Consider the following 19,422-nt stretch of genomic DNA (forward strand, 5'->3'; position numbering starts at 1 on the left):
GGACAGATTTATTTTATATATGTGTGTATATATATGTTTCATTTTTATAGATTTAGGGAGTACAAGTTCAGATTTCTTACATTAATGTATCGCATAGCGGTAGAGTCTGGGCTTTTAGTGTACTCGTAACCCAAAAGGTGATTTGATAACCCAATAGGTAGTTTTTCAACCCTTACCTTCCTCCCGTGCTCTCATCTTTTATTATCTCCAGTGTATATGATTTACCACTATATATCCATGTGTACTCTGTTTTTTTCCCGCTTATAAGTGAGAGCTTAAAGTATTTGAGTTTCTGTTTTTGAGTTATTTTACTGACGATAATTGCCTCCAGTTCCTCTAATGTGTTCCATTGATCTGTATATCTATTTTTATACCAGTGCCATGGTGTTTTGGTTACTAAATCTTGGGAGTCCTAGATTTTATAAATCTTTTGCAGCAAAATATATGATTTCTTTTTCACGGCTGAGTAGTGCTTTATGGAATTTATGGTGTATGGTATTTCTGGTGTGTGTATATGTGTATATGATATATGTATGGAATATGGCATTTGTTACATATATGTGTGCATATGTATACACACTATATTTTATACACACACACACACATTTTCTTTATCCAGCTATCCATTAGTGGACATTTAAGTTGATTCCCTATCTTCAATATTGTGAATAGTGCTACCAGAAAAATACAATTACAGATATCTTTTTTATATAATGATTGGGTATATCATTGGGTATATACTCAGTAGTGGGATTACTGTATCAAATGGTAGTTCTATTTTTAGTTCTTGGATTACTCTCCATACTGTTTTTCATAAGGCTATGCTAATTTACACTCCCATCAGCAGTGCATTTTCATTCTCTTTTCTCCACATCCTCACAATATCTGTTGTTCCTTGACTTTTTAATATTAACCATTCTGGCTGATGATGTAAAATTGTATCTCACTGTGATTTTAATTGACATTTATCTGATGATTAATGATGTCGAGAATGTTTTTCATATGTTAGTGGTTGCTTGTATGTTTTCTCTTAAAAAGTGTCTGTTCATGTGTTTTGCCCACTTTTTAATGGAGTTGTTTATTTATTTATTTATTTTGTTGAGTTGTTTGAGTTCCTTGTAGATTCTGGATATTAGCCCTTTGTCAGATACATGGATTGCAAATATTTTTCCCATTCTGTAGGTTGTTTGTTTACTCTGTTGATTGTTTATTTTGCTGTGCAGAAGCTTTTTCCTTTAATTAACTCTCATTTATATATTTTTGTTTTTATGATGTTTGCTTTTGAGGAGTTGGTCATAAATTCTTTGCCTTGGCCAATGTTCAGTAGAGTTTTTCCTAGATTTTCTTCTAGGATTTTTACAGTTTCAGGTCGTATATTTAAGTCTTTTTTTAAAATTAATTTTGGCGGGAGTGCAGTGGTGTGATCTTGGTTCAACACAACCTCCACCTCCTGGATTCAAGCAATTCTCCTGCCTCAGACTCCTGAGTAGCTGAGATTTCAGGGATGTGCCACCACACTGAGCTAATTTTGTATTTTTCATAGAGATGGGGTTTCTCCATATTGTTCAGACTGCTCTTGAACTCCTGACCTCAGGTGAGTCGGGAGTTCCATCTACCTCAGGCTCCCAAAGTGCTGGGATTAGAGGCATGGACCACCATGCCTGGAACATTTAAATCTTTAATTCATCTTCAGTTAATTTTTGTATATGGAAAGAGATATGGGTATAGTTTCATTCATCTGCATATGGTTATCCAATTTTTTCCAGCATGATTTAATAGAGTGTCCTCTCCCTAGTATATGTTTTTGTTGACTTAGTCAAAGGTCAGTTGGTCGTAGGTATGTAGCTTTATTTATGAGTTCTCCATGCTGTACCATTTATCTATATGTCTATTTTTATACCAGTGCCATACTGTTTTGGTTACTATAGCAATGAGAGCCCTAAATTTGATACATGTTTTCAGTAAATTTTCAGGATACAAAATCAACATGCAAATATATGTGGCATTGCTAAACACTAATAATAATAGTCAAGCTGAGAACCAAATCAAGATTTCAATCCCATTCACAATAGTTACAAAAAAAAAAAAAAAAAACATACATAGGCATACATTTAATGAAGGAAGTGAAAGATCTCTACAAGGAGAACTGCAAAACACTAATCATAGATGACACAAACAAATGGAAAATCACCCCATGCTCATGGATTTGAAGAATCAGTATCAATAAAATGACTGTACTACCCAAAGCCATGTACATATTCAACACCTCAACACCATTCCAATACATTACCAATGTCATTTTTCACAGAATTAGAAAGAAAAAATCCTAAAATTCTTATGGAACCAGAAAAGGGCTTGAATAGCCAAAGCAGTCCTAAGCAACCAGAACAAAGCTGAAGGTATCACATACCTGACTTCAAATTATACTAAAGACAGATTTATATAATGAGAGAAGACCTGATGTACAGTAGTGTACTCTATTAATTGTATTGACTATTAAGAAATTACAGTGGTTTCATTCTAGATGGTAAACAACCACTGCTCAAATCCCCCTGGAAAATGTCCCCCACCCCCCACCATGTCACACTGGATGCCTGGCTTTTCAAACCTCCTCAGTGTTAATCCAAAAACAAGAGTTAACATATAGCCCCAGAGGGACCTCCAGGACCCTGCTTCCTTCATATGGCTGTACAGATTTATTCTGATTAGTCCTGTAATTTCCATATGACTTATTAAATATGTTGAACATCACATCCACACATACTTTCCGGACAAGAAATTTGGATGTGGGAGAAAATTCTTGAGTAAATGAACACATTAATACTCACTCATTTAATAAAAACTGCCTTATTTTTCACATGCAACTCATGAACATATAAAAACCCTTGATTATTAGTCAGTCTCAGGTATGTTCACAGAAATATAGATATGTTTTTCATCATTCATTTCCAAAAGCATTATTACAGATTGGAGCAACAAGATGCTGTTACCTTATCATTTTGCAGTTTTGTATATGCCTGTGATGTTGGTATCATCATTGTTATAACCATTATGATACTATTCACAGAAAACATGCATTAAGCACTTACTGTGTGTCAGGCTTTGTGATAAATTATGGTGGTACAGAGGTTCATTTTCTAGTCCTTAAGAACCATAATCTAGTTTAAGAAGAGGATGGAGAACGAACTTGTAAGCAGTTAAATTGCAATTCAGAGTGATCATCACAGTATTACAGATGAATAGGAAGTGTGCCTGGAGCTCTGAATACTCTCAGCCACTTCTAACCTCAGGAGTTAGAGAAGACTTCAGTATGCGCTTACATTTCACGTAAATCTGAAACAATTAGAATTCATTTGTTAGGTGGAGACATATAGCTGTGTATAAGGTAAAGGGCATACATAGCACATTTAAACTCACAGAGTCTAAGAGTGGCCATATGTGTTCTAGTATATTGGAGCTCAAGGAAACTGAGAGAGACACTAGGAAGTACAGTCCCAGAGAGCCTTCTCTGATGGCTTGTGTGGGGAATTGTTGAATTGTTTGTTAATCTTGTGTAAGGAAGACCCAATGGAGTTTTAGCCACAGGATTAGGAGAGCTCACATGTTATTATTGAGGTGGGTATGTTTGTTAACTCTTGAGTGAGCCATAGTCGCCAGTGTGAGGTACAGGGAGACTGGACAGGAGGCTGTTGCTATGTGTGAGAAACTTTTATCCTCTAAAAGTTTCATATGAAGAAACATATCTAGGAAATAAAGATGTTGTAGAGAAGACAACACCATCCCTACCATGGATAGCATCCAAATTAACACTGGAAATCAAATTTCAATTAGAAAATTGCTTAGGAAACATAGTGTCAGAGGAAGAAGGGCCATGTAATTCAAGACTATGATGACATCTCTTTCAAGTCTGCCAATGTACCTGATTCAGAAGATAGAACCAGTCTATTAGCTGAGGTTCTCCTGTGCTAGAGAAGCATTAAAAGGGCCCCACCAACAAAGACTCAGTTCTCTTCTTTGGAGTTTAAGATCAATCTACAAATGGTCATGTTCTCTTCTTAACAGAAGGTACTGGGGTTTCTACATACATGCTACTCACTGCTCATGTGTAAGTAAGTAAGGTATTTGAACAAGTGGAAAATGACCCTGCTGTAATCCATTTCATAATATTTCTAAATAAGCATACACAATAGTCAAGCAACCTACTTCATGACTTTTTATGGAACCAGAGATAAGGTCCCTCTGAAACCACAAAAATGTCTAAATATGTGCTTCTGACCTATGTGAGTTAAGTGGCTACTACTCTCTGTGAATGGCAAGCCCAATTAATCCTCTATCATACTGGATTTTTAGGCTACTCTAAAATTGTCTTCACTTATACATAGCATTCAATCCTTAATATACAACTGATTTTCTTAGCTTATAGAGTAGTTCAAACTCCCAGGAAGGCTGTTTTGTTAGAACTATGGGTATACTGAAAATCTCATCTACAATAGATAAAAGTCCACAATCAGGGTTAGTGTGAGGATATTCATTCAATAAGTGTTTATTGAATAACTATTGGATAGCAGGTGATGGATTAGTTATTAGGAATACGTATACCCACATACATGCACACATCCACACACACACAGATATCAAATGTTTGTGTTTTTCAGAAGCACATGGTTTATGAGATAAACAAATGAAAATAATGAAAGTTATTATTTTTAGTAGCAAGTTTGAGAATATCCCATAGGGTGTGGCTTATTTTTGTTAGACTTTGACAAATCATCTCAAAGGCTAGGCTTCCCAGACATATGTGTTATTGGTGGCTCAAGACTATGAGTAGCAGTCATTGCTTTGATTGAAACAATGAGAGACAAAGAGCAGAAAGAGAAGGGAGTAGGTCTGTGACGAAAATGATAATAGGGACCCAGAGAAGAAAGCCTTTACTGGACAACACTATAGAGAGTTTTGTAGAGAACAGAAATATCCAATGGGAATTTATTTTTTGCTGAAGTTTTCTCTGTGTTGCAGTATGTTCTCTGGATGAAATCTGTGGACAACTGTGGGAGTGTGGGGGTGCAAGGTAGCTCCCTGCAGAGCAAAGCATGTGCAAAAGCCTGAGGGGACATGGGAAATTTGAACCATTGTGGCTTGTATATTTAAAATAGGGGGCAGTTATTATGTATGAGATGAGGACTGAGAGACCCAGAGGGTTTGAGAAGATTTTGGCCTTCATCATAAGAGCCAAGAAAAGCCATGACATGATTTTCTGAACAGCAGTGACTGATTGTTATGTGTGTGTGTTTTTTTTTTTTTTTTTTTTTTTTGCAAATATTATAGAAACTGATGTTACTGTAAATAATTCATTTTAGGGTTGCTAGCACATACATAAACAGTTCTATAAGGAATATTCCAGGTAAGTGGAGAAGAAAAAAATAGTAGATTCAAGAGATATTTAGGAGTTAGAAACAGTGTTTTGTGATTGCACATGCAGGATCAAGAGAATGGCTGCTAGGTTTCTGGCCTGGGCAGCGGGATTGGTGGGGTCACATTAAGAGACCGGGAGTGCTAAAGGAAGAACAGGTTTGTTGAGGAAGAGCAAGAATTCCATTTTCTATAAGCAGATTCTGAGGTGCTTTTGGGATGACCATCAAGAGGGCAGAGGTAGGGAGACTGGAATTCAGAGAAACCTGTGAGCTGGATGTATAAAATTGAGGTTATTGGCATGCAGATAACAGAGTGGATCACCCAGGCCAGCTAGAGTTTGGAGTATATGAGAATGATCTGGAAAGCTTTCTACAGAAGCATCCAGGATCCATCTGTAGCATTTCTGGTGCAGTAGGTCTTGGATAGAGCCCATGCTTTACATTTCTAATATTCTCACTCAAAGATAGTTCTGAGGCTGCTAATTTGAGGGCCACACAGAGAATAGCACTCACCTAGAGAATAAATAATAATGAAACAAACAAATAGAAATAAGAATGTGACCTGTGGAAACCAGTACAATAGAGTCATTAAGCTGCATTTGTTTGTATTCAGAAGCTCCCAGCTAAGAGCCTTGAACATTTGAGCCAAAGAAGTAAACTAAGTAAAGACTCAATCTATTTGTTAAAAAAAAAAAAAAGAAGATAATAAAAGTAGTACAAATTCATAGTGTGTTAGTTTGAGGTAAGACAGCTAAAGGAAAACACTGGGCATGGTGTTAAGTATATGCTCGGAGTTATTTGCAAGCCAATCCTGAGTAATCCAACATTTAAATATAGATTAGATGATACTGAGTTGGTGAAAGTCAAAGATCAAGAGGAAAATCAAGACTATGTGATAACATGGATACCAAGGAAAGAAAGGTTTTCGCAAAGGCGGGAGTTGTTATGAGTGTCAGATGCTTTTGAGAATTTCAAGGAGATGTGAAAAAAAAAAAACCCAACTATTGAATTTAGAGATAGCTGGTAATATAAAATAGGCCATTTCAGGAAAGTGATGTGAGATGAAGAGATAGTGTCTATGAAGCACATAGAACAGAGCCTAGCATAAGCCAAGGGCTCCAGTGACAATTGCTGCTATTATCATTATCATAGTTTAAAGCAGTTTGTAATATGCATGTGTTGGCATGCAGGTTGAAGGAAATATATTTAGTTTAGGATAAGCTCTGCAAATCCCAAATAAATGCATTTCCATCGGACAAGCTATGTCCCATTCAGGTTTAAATAAGCTGAAACAGTTTTTAAAAGCAGGATTTCAAACTGCAACGTGGCAGATATGTCATGCAACTTTTAACAAGGGCCCTTTTTACATTTGCTGCAAGAATTAATGGCTCTGGGATACATCAAGAACTGTCAGTTCTCACAGCAGCTCCACGAATCAATTGAACTTTTAAAATCCTTGCCCTATACTCCCCATTTCTCCCGTGCCAGCAAAGTGAACAATTGTCTGATCTTTGGCAGCAGGGAGAAAGCTATCTTTGCCTCTTGCCAGCTGAGAAATGGTTTGTTTCCCTTTCAAACACCACTGCATTCTTCCTGCAGTTTCCCTTTACCATTAAATATTTTATAACTCAGTCTCATGCCAGTGCTCCTTCCTGGGTGCCTGATATATGACAGATTCTACAGGAAATTTTAATATATATGGCAGCAGATTTCATTTACACTATTCCTACAGAAGAGGCTGCTGGAGTCAACAACCATATTTAAATGGCTTCTGGCTTGTAAAGGCAGTTTGCTAATCCTAAAAGCTTTTAGATTTCATTGCCAGATTCTTACCTTTTCTTAGGGAATCGTCATATCATGAACTCCATGGGAGAGAAAAAACTGCTTGAGGAATCTGATGTTTTCTTTGTTTGTTTAAAAACAAATGTTACACAGCCTTACATTTCAATTTTTTTCCTTAAAAGGAGTGAATTGTGTACAGGGGGTTAAATGCTTTATAGACAAAGAAAAAAGAGAAAACTGCACTAGAACCAACGTATTCATCATCATCTTCTTCATCTTCATTTTCATCATGTTCCTCTACCTCATCATCCTCTTCATTTTCCTCCTCCTCCTCCTCCTCCTCCTCCTCCTCCTCCTCCTCCTCCTCCTCCTCCTCCTCCTCCTCCTCCTCTCCCTCCCCTCCTCCTCCTCCCCCCCCCACTTTTTCTTGCCTTTTTCAGCCTTGCCAACTCCCTTTTTGGCTGCATCAGGCTTTCCTTTAGATCGATATGCAGCAATATCCTTTTCATATCTTTCCTCCAGCTTCCCAGCCTTCTTTCCATAAGGCTGCTTGTCATCGGCAGCAGTGTTATCCCACATCTCTCCCACTTTCTTCGCAACATCGCCAATGGACAGGCGAGGATGTTCTCCTTATTTTTTGGGCAATAACTCAGAACATAACAGGAAAAGGGCCTAAGGAGGCCTCTTGGGTGCATTGGGATCCTTGAACTTCTTTTTTATAACCCTTTTAGGAGGGATATAGGTTTTCATTTCTGTTTGTTAACGGGCCCTGTCCACCTTTCCCATATCATCCTATTTTCCTTTCTCTGTAGCAGACATGGGTTTCTGTTTCTCTGAGCGCTTCTTAGAAAACTCTGAGAAGCTGACTGAAGCAACTGGGCGCTGCTTCTTATGATTCCCCCTGACAAGTTTCCACAAAAAATGTGTATGATGAGATTTTGCCTCTTGCCTTCTTAGGATCTCCTTTGCCTATGTTTAGTTATTTCCCTGCCCTAAGAATTGAGGCCACCGCTCTTCAGCAGATGTAAGAGAGGAATCCTGGAGCTCTGTGTTGGGTTCCTGTCCTCGCACAGGTGGCCTGCCCAGGACTCACTATGAAGTATTGGCGCGTCCGCCCGCCCAACCCTGGAAGACAAAGGAAATCTGACATGTTTAAGCCAGGAGTGTGAAGAATTTGTTTAGGGTCTAACCTGAATCTCAATGTTTTCCTCTTTTTTTCAATTAGGTTATTTTGCTCTTCTCATTCCTTTTTCTGTGCCAATACAGTCACACATATTCAAGCCTAGCTCCAATGCCAACAGTTTAAGGAACCCTCAGAGATAACTATAGCCTGAATTAAGCTCTCCCTTTCTTTGACTATCTCATGCAATTATTATCTGTAATAGCCAATTTAGGTCTCTTGTTCCTGCAACAAAATATGTGCTCCCACAGTGTGCTGCATTGTGCCGGCAACAGGAGTAACCTCCATAACTAATATTCAGGTTCAACTCAGTACTTAAGGGGAAACCCAGTCATCATTTTAATTCATAATAAATTAACTTTCATTGCAAAATCTGCAGGGATTTCTGTCTTCTAGCCCAACATTTTCTTCCCATTTTGCCTTTAATGAATGAACCACCACCACCTCTCACTGTGCATTTAATTACTGTACTGATTACTTACTATGTATGCTACATGATGTGGAAAGAATAGAAAACTTAAAAGCAAAGCACTCTCCCTGACCTCCCTAGGGATAGAGACCGAAACCTATAAAAAATAAGAAAGCACATTAAATTACCTATCATAAGTGCCAGATAAGTGATCCAGTGAATTGCACAGCTCCTGTGGCCCCAAGTGATAGGGTGCTAGTCTTCATGCCAGGGGCAGTATATCCTTGAGCTGATCCCTAGACCTTGGTCATGGTGCTTGGAAAACCCTTTCTTTTCAGCGTCTCTGCTCATCTTAATCCTAATAATCCTGTATTTTTTCTGTCCCTCTTTTTTGGAAAATCCTTTCCAATCGTTCTGCTTTGTTTTCTCCTCCTTTGTCTTTCATGCTGCTGAGCTGATTTTTCTCTCCTTTTATGAAATTCTGTGCTCTTTCCCGAGGTGATTGTGGAGCTCTTCTATGTCCGAACTTAATTCACTTTCCAGATATTTTTAAAGTAGAGTTTTTGTTCACTATAACACTTCTGTTTTTTTACTGTTTTGAGACAGGGCTTCACTCGGTAGTGTAGGCTGGAGTGTAGTGGCACAAGCACAGCTCACTGCAACCTCAAACTCCTGGGCTCCAGTGATCCCTTTACCTTAGCCTTCTGAGTAGCTGGGGTCAAAGGCATGCACCACCACACCTAACTAATTTCTTATTATCTGTAGTGATGGGGTCTCCCTGTGTTGTCCAGGCTGGTCACAGACTCCTGGGTTTAAGTGATCCTCCCACCTAGCCCCCTGTAGTTCTGAGATTACAGGTGTGAGCCAGAGTGCCTGGCCTATGATACCACTTTTTAACACCAACAGTTAGAAAAATGCTATATAAAAAAATCTCCTTTTTTTTTTTTGAGATGGAGTTTTACTCTAGTTGCCCAGGTTAAAGTACAATGGCGCGATCTTGGCTCCCTGCAACCTCTGCCTCCTAGGTTCAAGTGATTCTCCTGCCTCAGCCTCTCAAGTAGCTCGAGTTACAGGCACCTGCCACCACACTCGGCTAATTTTTTGTATTTTTAGTAGAGATGGGATTTCACCATGTTGGCCAGACTGATCTCCAACTCCTGACCTCAGGTGATCCATCCACCTTGGCCTCCCAAAGTGCTGGGATTACAGATGTGAGCCACTGCACCCAGCCAAAAGTTCTCCCTTCTATAAATCCCTATTCTGTGCCTCTCTGTGTCAAACCATCTGTAAGCCCATGGATTAAAGATATGAAGACCTTCTCTGCTCCATGGAAGCTCATGGTCCAGTCAGATGGGAGCTTCCCAAGCTGATGAATGTGAAGAGAGTGATGTCTGATAGCAGGGCCCACTCTGGAATAAGGGAACATAAAAAAAGCTTTGAAAGACAAATTGGAATTCACTGGAACATTAGGCCCCTCCTGTTTACTTACAGGAACCTTCATCCATATAATTCTTTTGAAGGCAATAGCTTTCTAACAAATTATTTACCAAATTTCATTCCTAGAAGCAGAAGTTTGATTAAGTACATGCCAAAATAGTACCATATACTATACCCAGCTTAGTGTATTGGACTGTCTTAAAAGTGGCATAGCTTTAAAAAATATAAACAAGCTTCCAAAAGTGTTGAATTTGCTCACAGATGAGAGTTTTATATCTGATTACTAAAGCACACCAAGGTTGTTTGGGGCCATAACTTTTATAGTTCTCCATGTTCTCATTCTCACAAATGTTCCATGTTTCTTCTTCAGAATAAAACACTCAGCTGGATACATTAGAGCATGCTCTGCCACCTTAGGGCACAGCAAGAAAATAAGGAATGGCACCTTATATTTTACTTTTGGTTTATTTTTGTTTATGTCCTATTTTATGTGTTTTGTAGTATATCTTAAATGTTAAAAATTAAATGTATATATGAATACATACATGAACTTTAATCAGATATGCAAATGTAGGTGCATATCATCCAAAATTATTAGTATCTCTTTATTAGGCTTTGTTTGATTGTAAGTAATAGAAAACCTGAGTAAGAGTGACTTAGACACAGTGTGCTTATTACTTATTCAACAAAAATCTAGGTAGGTGGTCTTAGAGTTAGCATAGCAACCTAGTGATTTTATTAAGGGTCCAGAATTTTTCTATATTTTTATACACATCTTTTGCATGATGACTTTCAAGAGTAAAAGTTCACTTCATGATGAATTACACTTACCTTACCCAATGCCTCTGTGACTTCCAGTAATACTATATAGATAATATGTAGTAAAATCCGTAGGTAAAATTCTAAGGTTTCAAATGTGTTGATAATTTCCATTATTTCCTTAAAGAATTATACCTAATATTTTATTATTATGTATTATATTGTTATTAAAAATTTATACTAGTAATGTTTTCTTTGAATTCAGTAAAGCCATTGTGAATTAATTTGGGCATTCTATAAGCTATGAAAATGGAAAACCTCAGTGTATGTTAAGCCTGATATCTCAGGTTTCCCACCCCAGACTTTTGCGGAGCCATTTACTAAGGTCTCTGATCCTCTGTAATGTGTTGATAGATGATAACGTGACGGAGAAATCGGTTGGTAGAATGGGGCGGTAACCACTAGAGACAACAGTTGTCAGATGGAAATTAATTGATTGTAATTGCTTTGCCATTGTGTTGCACTTGAAGTCTGTAGCTTGTTAAAACCACTGATTATAAAATAAGGATCTCACTTTTTATGCTGTAGATTATGTTAATGAAAAACTGTTCTTAGGAGCATGATCAGTGAATATCAATAAATGGATAATAGAAATTAAAGGAAAAGTTAACTAACTAATCTTGAGTTAATATACTTCAGCAGCCAGAGTAGCAGTCAACTGTGCACCGTTTCATATTGAATTTCTTGCTCAGAGCTCTTGAATTTTAAATATTTCCCATAGAGAGATTGATTCTGTATGACTGTTTGTCACATACTGTCTTGAATAACAGATCTTTACTATAGAGAATCTCCTGCAAGATGGAAAATATGTCTGTTTTGCAGAGGCTTTATTTTGTTCCAAAGTATTAACAAGCAGATATTTTGAAATGGAAAACAAAGGTTCTCATTGCAACACCAAGAAAAAGGACACCCAATAGTGGTTATTTCAATGCCCATGGAAGATGAGTAATATATGTGTGAGGGTCTGTGTGACTGTGAAGGTCTTGCTTTTGCAATCTTTATCAATACTATAAAAAGATACTAAAATGATAACATAAATGTTATATTACATTTGACTTTTTGCTGTACAAAATGCAGTGTTTTGTAAAATTGTAATGAGATTTTTAATTATATCTTTCATTTATAGCATTTAGTTGTTGATGTTAGAGAGATCAGATATTCTGAAGATATTTATATGAGCACCAATTCTCATTAAGCATCCCTGCCTGCCCTCAAGGACCTTACAGAGGAAAGGAACAGATAAAACAAAGAAAAGATTGCTTGCAGGGTTGAATGCAGTGATGACCGTGGTAAGAGGCACTTGGAGGCACAGAATGAGACCATCTAAGTTCTGAGGGTTTCTGGTGTCTTTAACAAAGAATGAAGGTCTGGGAAGATGGGGCAATGTGACAGTTCTTGATATTTTGGGGAAATAGAATGATAGTTGAAAATTAAGTTGCATGAAGTTTTAGAGTGCAAGAAGAGACCAGACAGATAAACACATAGATGATCCATGCCCTGGTTTGCTCTACTATGGATTTTGAAGTTATTGCCCCAGGAGAGCCCCAGGAGGATTTTTGTATGTGGGAGAGACAGGGGTGAATTTCCTTTTAAAATGTTCACTTTCCATCAGTTGTGACGATAAGCAGGGAAGAAGCTCATTGTGACCTTAATTTACTGTCTTAGTCCATTTTCTATTGCTTTAACTGAATACCTGAAGCTGGATGATTTATAAAGAAAATACGTTTATTTCTTGCAGTTTTGGAGGCTGGGAAGTCCAAGGTCAAGGGGCTGCATCTGCTGAGGGCATTCTTGCTGGTGAGGGCTCTCTGCAAGCCCTTAGGCAGTGCAGGGCATCACATGGATAGGGGGCAAGAACATGCCAACTCAATCCTTTTTTCTCAAACAGCCAACAGTTTCGTCATGGGGGCCTCACCCTGATGACCTTATCTAATCCTAATTACCTCCCAAAGGCCCCACCTTTAAACATATGAATTTGAGAATTAAATTTCCAACACATGGAAAGGAATTTGGAAGACACATTCAAACAATAGAGGTTAATAAGCTGGTATAATATGCCATGCTGTTGAATATTATTATTAATCTAATCTATGTAAAGGAAATTAAAAGCATAAGCACTGAATAATGTTTTCTTCTTTGATTTTTGAAGTATGTTTTTTCTTGAATGTTGTGGTAGAATTGGTGCTAATAGTTTAGTTGCTTAAAACTAACTAGAATAATGTTTACATGTGGTAATAGAGTCTGTATCTTGTAGATAGCACATATTTATAGTTAGTCTTGTATTTGGGATGCAGATATTGATATATAACTTAATTTGAGAATGTAAGTAATTATGATTTTAAAAATGCATGTTTAAGATAATGCTAAAAATGATAATAATTGGTCCTGTTAAATATTTACTAGAAACATTCTTCATATTTGAGAATCTGTTTCAGAATTTAGAACATTTGCATTTTAATTACATAATAAAAGGAGAAAGTGAAAGAATAATTGGCTTAGCTATTAGCCAATTATAGCTGTAACTAAAAAAAAAATCCCCAAAACTGACATTGAATTCCACAGAACAGTTACAATATACGTTGATCAGATGTTTAATTATATTTGGCAGCAATAAAGGGAAGGGAATGTTGTTTCAATCCTTCGTACAACATGTTTGTTAAAATTGAAATTAATGGGAGTGGATTTGGGGTGTTTAACTGAGGCTCATTCAGCTTTTAGTGTTTACGTGTCCTCAAATGAGGCTTCTCCAGTGACTCCAATAGTTAAAATGTAGTGGAGAAATAAGACAATTGAATACAGTGGTTACAGCAAGCTGCATTTGGTCAGTACCATGGAGGTTTGGGGCTGTCTGTCTAGAGTCCCAGAGGTCAGACCCCGTGAGAAGGCCTCCATACAGAGATCCAGGGCCAGTGACAGTAGTTGGTGGTGTCAGAATGTCCTGCTGACAGCATTTCCCTCTGTGCTTTCCTTGACAGATACGACGACATATTCCACAGAGCGATCTGAGCACTTCAAACCCTGCCGAGACAAGGACCTTGCATACTGTCTCAATGATGGCGAGTGCTTTGTGATCGAAACCCTGACCGGATCGCATAAACACTGTCGGTAAGCCACTGCGGCCACTGGTGGAAAGGGCAGGCCCTCTGCGAGGCCTGGGGGTGGAGGGTGTTAGCAGCGTCTGGAATGTAGTGTCTTGGATACACACAGTCCCATCGTTTGAATATCGGAATTGGGAGTCTTAATATGGAAAGGGTAAGGCTGCTGTGTCGTTAGCATTTGAAGAAGACAAAACGGAAGCAAAGTAGTTATGGTTTAAGTTTTCCCTGACCAAGCAAAGAAAGATTTACTTTTAGATCTCCCAAGTTAATGGAAATAATTATTTACACGCTTTAGAAGCATACATTTATGAGGCGGAACATAGGCATATATTCTAGTACTCAGAAATAATCTGTTCTTGAGAACCTACAGACTATAGCAGGAGAAGCAAACTGCTCATCTAAGATCTGGAATCTCAGCGTTTATTGTGAACTAACCCCAGAGACTTTATGTCCAGAGAAAACTGCATTTGATTTTATTTCTAGCCTCCTTTATTAATTTTGGTACTTTTTCTTAACACCTCTGATGAAACACTCTCCAGCAAGATGTTGTAAATGAAAACATAGTCCTGTTATACTCTAGGCAGAGAACTACTTGGGGAAAACTCCCAGTAGAGATCAGGAAGGTGTTTAATTGGTTTTTAGAGACATAAAGTTATATAACGCCTACAAATAAAAACAAGGGGCTGATAAAGAGTGCCCCGCTTGTAGACACTGTGGCTTTAAGGCTCAGTAGAAGAATCAAATTAACGTCTGAAAAATATTTCTTACCAAGCTTTCATTTCCAGCAGTACCCTGGTAATTTGTTTTTGCCACTGTGTATGCATCAGTGATCATATATCCACACTCCTTTTCTTCTCTTTATTTACTCTTCTCATATGGCACAGTTATTAAATTAATTACTCTGAATCATGAAGCATGGAAAATTATAACTTTTTCTTATTACTATTACAAAACTCTATTCTCATGTTGTTTCACTAAGATAATGTGGAGAAGGATATCGTTTAGTTACGAACTTAGAACATGCCATGCCAGCAGCAGCTGCCTGGTTCCAAGAGCCAGCTTTAGTCCACAGGGAAGATGTACTGCCACACTGGGCAATGGCACAGGTTTGCAAGAACAGATACATGGTATAGTAGGAGGGCTCTGTAAAAGTTACCGTATGTCCTGTGCCAGGACAAATAGAAGTGTGACCTTTCCTCACCCCAACATGTGGTGTTCATATGATTTTGGCAGTGCTGTTGCATTTGCCCTAGTTGCAAAATGTATACCTTCTTCCTATGCTCTGCAAACCTAGGTTGGGAAAGAAGGGGGGTGGGGTTTATTTATCTCCACACTCCTCTTCTCTCATATTTATTGTGACTGGACACGTATGGATAGGAAGCACACAAGTGACATTAAGATGTCAAGGGGAAATCCAGGAATGAGCTACCATACCTTCAAAGCATGATGTGCATGCAAGCTGTTTTAGATCCTCAACCATGTTGCAGTTACCTTGGCTAATCTAACGGGATTATCATGTGGAAGTGAGCAATGCAATCAATTATGTTTGAATTCCTAATCAATTGAAGAAGGGGTGTTTCAGAAGCATTAGCTAAAGCAGTGGCTTTCTTTGATGGTGTTTTACCTGTAGGAGGGATCGGATCAGGTCCCACCACAGTATGCAGGCTGAGATGATTTCCTCTTTTCCAAAACTGTGACTATCAAGAGAGCAAAGTAATTGTTCTTTTTCAGCATATGGCCATGCTGTATTCTTCATTACTTCATGAGTGTATTAATTTGCTAGGACTGCTGTACTAAAGACTGGGTGGCTTCACTATGGACATTTATTTTCTCACAGTCCTGAAGGTCAGAAGTTCAAGACCAGGGTATCAGCAGACTTTATTCCTTTGGAGGCCTATCTCCTAGGCTTGTGGCTGGTCAAGGAAATGTATGTTCTCATTATGTTTCCTCTGTAGGTGTGTGTCTCCTAAATTTTCTCTAAGGACGTCAGCCATATTAGATTAGAGCATAGCCTGATGACCTTATTTTAACTTCATTACTTCTGTAAAGGCCTTTCTCCAAATATCGTCACATTCTGAGGAACTACTTCATGTAGGGATTTTATTTTTGGTAGATACATTCAGTCTATAACAATGAGTTTCATGTCCATAAAAGAAAAATGATCTGCTTTTGTGCATAAGCATGTACATGTCTAATTTTTGTAACACACATAAGCAGATATTTATCTATAGTTCAACTGAAATGATGTGCTTATATAATAAATTTGGCCTTCTGTCTTCATATTTCTTGCATATTTCAGTACAGACAACCTGTTATTTAACACAGATGTACAACATAGCTAATCATGACAAAAGACTAGCCTAAGACAAAATTGGAACTCGAGTAGGTTAATAGAAGCCTATAAATCTCCTACTAGTGTGTATGAATAAATCACACATCACATGTGCCTGCTATTCATCTCTCAAGCTTTGCTGTGAATAAAAAGGCTTATGTTCCTGCATCAGCCACTTCTAAAAATTCCAATGTAGTTATTAATAATGTGCCATTTTGTACAGCACTCTATTTAAGTAGTATCTTTCAGTCATTCTTCTCGTATTCAACAGATGTTTACTGAGCACCTCCTATCACTAAGATACTGTTGAATAAGTACATACAGAAATGAATTTAAAAATTAAATGGCACAGTGCTTTGTAATATGTTTGGAGTAAGTAACATAATTAATCGTTAGGAAATTTTAAGAAGCAAAATACTTCAGAGTGACTGACGTGCTACCAGGGTTATCTTTATGACACTGTAGTTATTGGAGTTTGTTTCAAGTTAAATAAGATGCCATTTAATAGATCTGAGCCGCAATATAAAGGCTTGTGCATGACCCTAGCTTATTCAACAGTTTATTTTTATATGTCTCAAAAGATTAGACATCTAAAGCCGAAAGAAATTAAAATTATATTTCCTAGATTTTTTGAAAAAACATTGCAATCCTATAAAAGACTGCATCAAATATTTTTTTCTATGTTGCGAAAATAGGCCATGCTCTGACACATTTCTTCTTCTCAAGGAAGAATAGGAACAAAACTACCAAACTACTTGTGATAGAAATCCTGAAAGTACATGCTCAAAAAAAAAAAAAAAAAAAAAAAAAGACAATAGTAATCTCAGGAAAGGGAGGAGTTTAAGGTGGGGAGACTTATTTGTTTCTTTGTAATTTTCTTATTCCAGTTCTTCAAGAAACATTTGTGTATCAATACTTAGAAATTATAAAACAATTTAATAAAAAATATTGCAGGAATAACAAAGTCCTAAAAATAACTTGACAGAAGGATTTTTAAAGAACAAGACATAAATAGAGAAAGTTGATTTTCCTAAATTAAAAATATTATTTTTATGTGTGTGTGTGTGTGTGTGTATTTTTAAAAAACTTTTCTGAGAGGGAGTCTTGCTCTGTTACTCAGGTTGGAGTACAGTGGTGTGATCTTGGCTCACTGTGGCCTCAATCTCCTGGGCTCAGGCCATCCTCTCTACCCAGCCTCCTGAGTAGTTGAGACCATAGGTGCTCACCACTGTGCCCGGATAATTTCTGTATTTTTCAGTGTGGAGATGGGTCTCACTAGGTTGCCCAGGTTGGTCTCCAACTTCTGGCTTCAAGCAGTCCTCCTGCTTCAGCTTCCTAAAATGTTGGGATTATCATGCCCAGCCTCAAAATATAAAGCCACAGACTATCCACAGGCTAATTAGTGAAAACAGATTCTGACATATTGTGGGACTTCGTATAGGACAAGGATTGATTCATAAACCAGAGGAAAATGAGGGACTGATTGTTCAATAAATGATTGACTGTCAGGTAAATAGAATCAGAAGTGTATGCTGACCCCTCTTTCTACACCAAAAAGTGTACTAATAATTTCAAAAGTTAATGTAATAAACAAACAAAGCCTAAGGAAAATAATCAATAAAATTACATATTTATTTATGTCAGCAGTTGTAAGGACCTTGTGAGCAAATAAAAGCAATGGAAGGCAAAAATTAACAACTTCGACACAGCATTACTTTTTATCTGAATATCATAAATCAGAAACAAAATTAAAAGACGAAGTCTGAGGAAACTGAATAACAAATGCGGAGAAGAATTCAAATCCTGAAAAAGTCTTTAGATCAAAGGGCAACATTAAAATAAAATCTCAATAGGGAAATGGACAACGGGGCCTAACATCATCTTCTTAAAGAGAAAAAATACAGATAACCGATAAACAAATATTAGCCTCACAAATAAATGCAAATTAGGTATTTTTTTTTATCCCATTCTTCATTTAAAAAATTTTTTAAAGTGAATACTGTACCCCGTTTGGTGAGGGAGCTGTGAAAACACGTGTCTTCAAAAACTACTTGAGGAAGTGTATTTTCTTAAAGATTGTTTGTAGGTAATACTTTAGTATGTTTTAAAAGCCTTATAGTGTTTCTAAGAATCCAGCCTATAGACGTGTTTGTGAAGATTTATTTGTAGGGATGCTCACCAAAGTTTTATCTGAATTAGCAAAAATTTTTAACAAGTCTGAAATTATGAATTTAAATGTCTATATAAATTAGACTATATTTTTACATTAGATGAATTTTCAGTGTTTTGAGAATATTAAATGGTTATTATGTTATATATAAAAATTCAATGTGAAATTGCAAACTTGAATATATAGTAGAATCCTAATTCTGGAAAAAAAAAAAAAACTAAACTAAAAACGCTGAGCGTTTACAACTATTTTCTTCTTTCAAATTAGCACATTTTCTAAGGTCTCTATATTACACATATACTTCATTTGTGTAATATCGGGTTAAGACACTTGACTCTTGCCTGTAGTCTTTCCATTAAGAAATACAGATAGTGACCCTGTCTCTGTGAAATCAAGGTCATTATAATTCACTATTAAGTTCAGAAGAGAACTTTCAATTAAGTGCTTCCAGATTAAACACTATTAAGTCTATTTGAATGTGTCTGCTCCTTCTTTTATTAATAATTCAGTGTTACTTTTTATAGTAATTCTTTTTCATGATGAAGTCATGTTTTGAAAACATCAATAACACTGGATTTAATAAAAGGGCAATACACTCTACAGAAATGAAGGGGGATAAGGAGGAAAACAAGGCACCAGAAACACTTTGAATCAAAATAATCTGAATAAAAGCAGAGTACTCTATGATCTTTTCATTTTCATGCCATTTCTAGAAATTTTTAAAATTTTGGAAAAGGTGCTATGTATAATATATTGCACTACAGGGAAAAGAGCTAGCCATTGT

At 37.1% G+C, this 19,422-nt stretch overlaps 1 protein-coding gene across 4 annotated transcripts in view; it reads left to right on the top strand.

Annotated features, from left to right (window-relative positions):
• Positions 1-19,422, top strand: part of NRG3 (neuregulin 3) — a 1,114,305-nt gene that overhangs the window by 461,589 nt on the left and 633,294 nt on the right. For all 4 annotated transcript variants that reach the window (XM_074382491.1, XM_074382493.1, XM_074382492.1 and 1 more), the window contains exon 2: positions 14,014-14,143. In XM_074382491.1, the coding sequence (XP_074238592.1) occupies positions 14,014-14,143 (130 nt within the window). The remainder of the gene's footprint in view (positions 1-14,013; positions 14,144-19,422) is intronic.

Source organism: Saimiri boliviensis, chromosome 12 (assembly GCF_048565385.1).
Source record: "Saimiri boliviensis isolate mSaiBol1 chromosome 12, mSaiBol1.pri, whole genome shotgun sequence".
Classification (NCBI taxonomy): Eukaryota; Metazoa; Chordata; class Mammalia; order Primates; family Cebidae; genus Saimiri; species Saimiri boliviensis.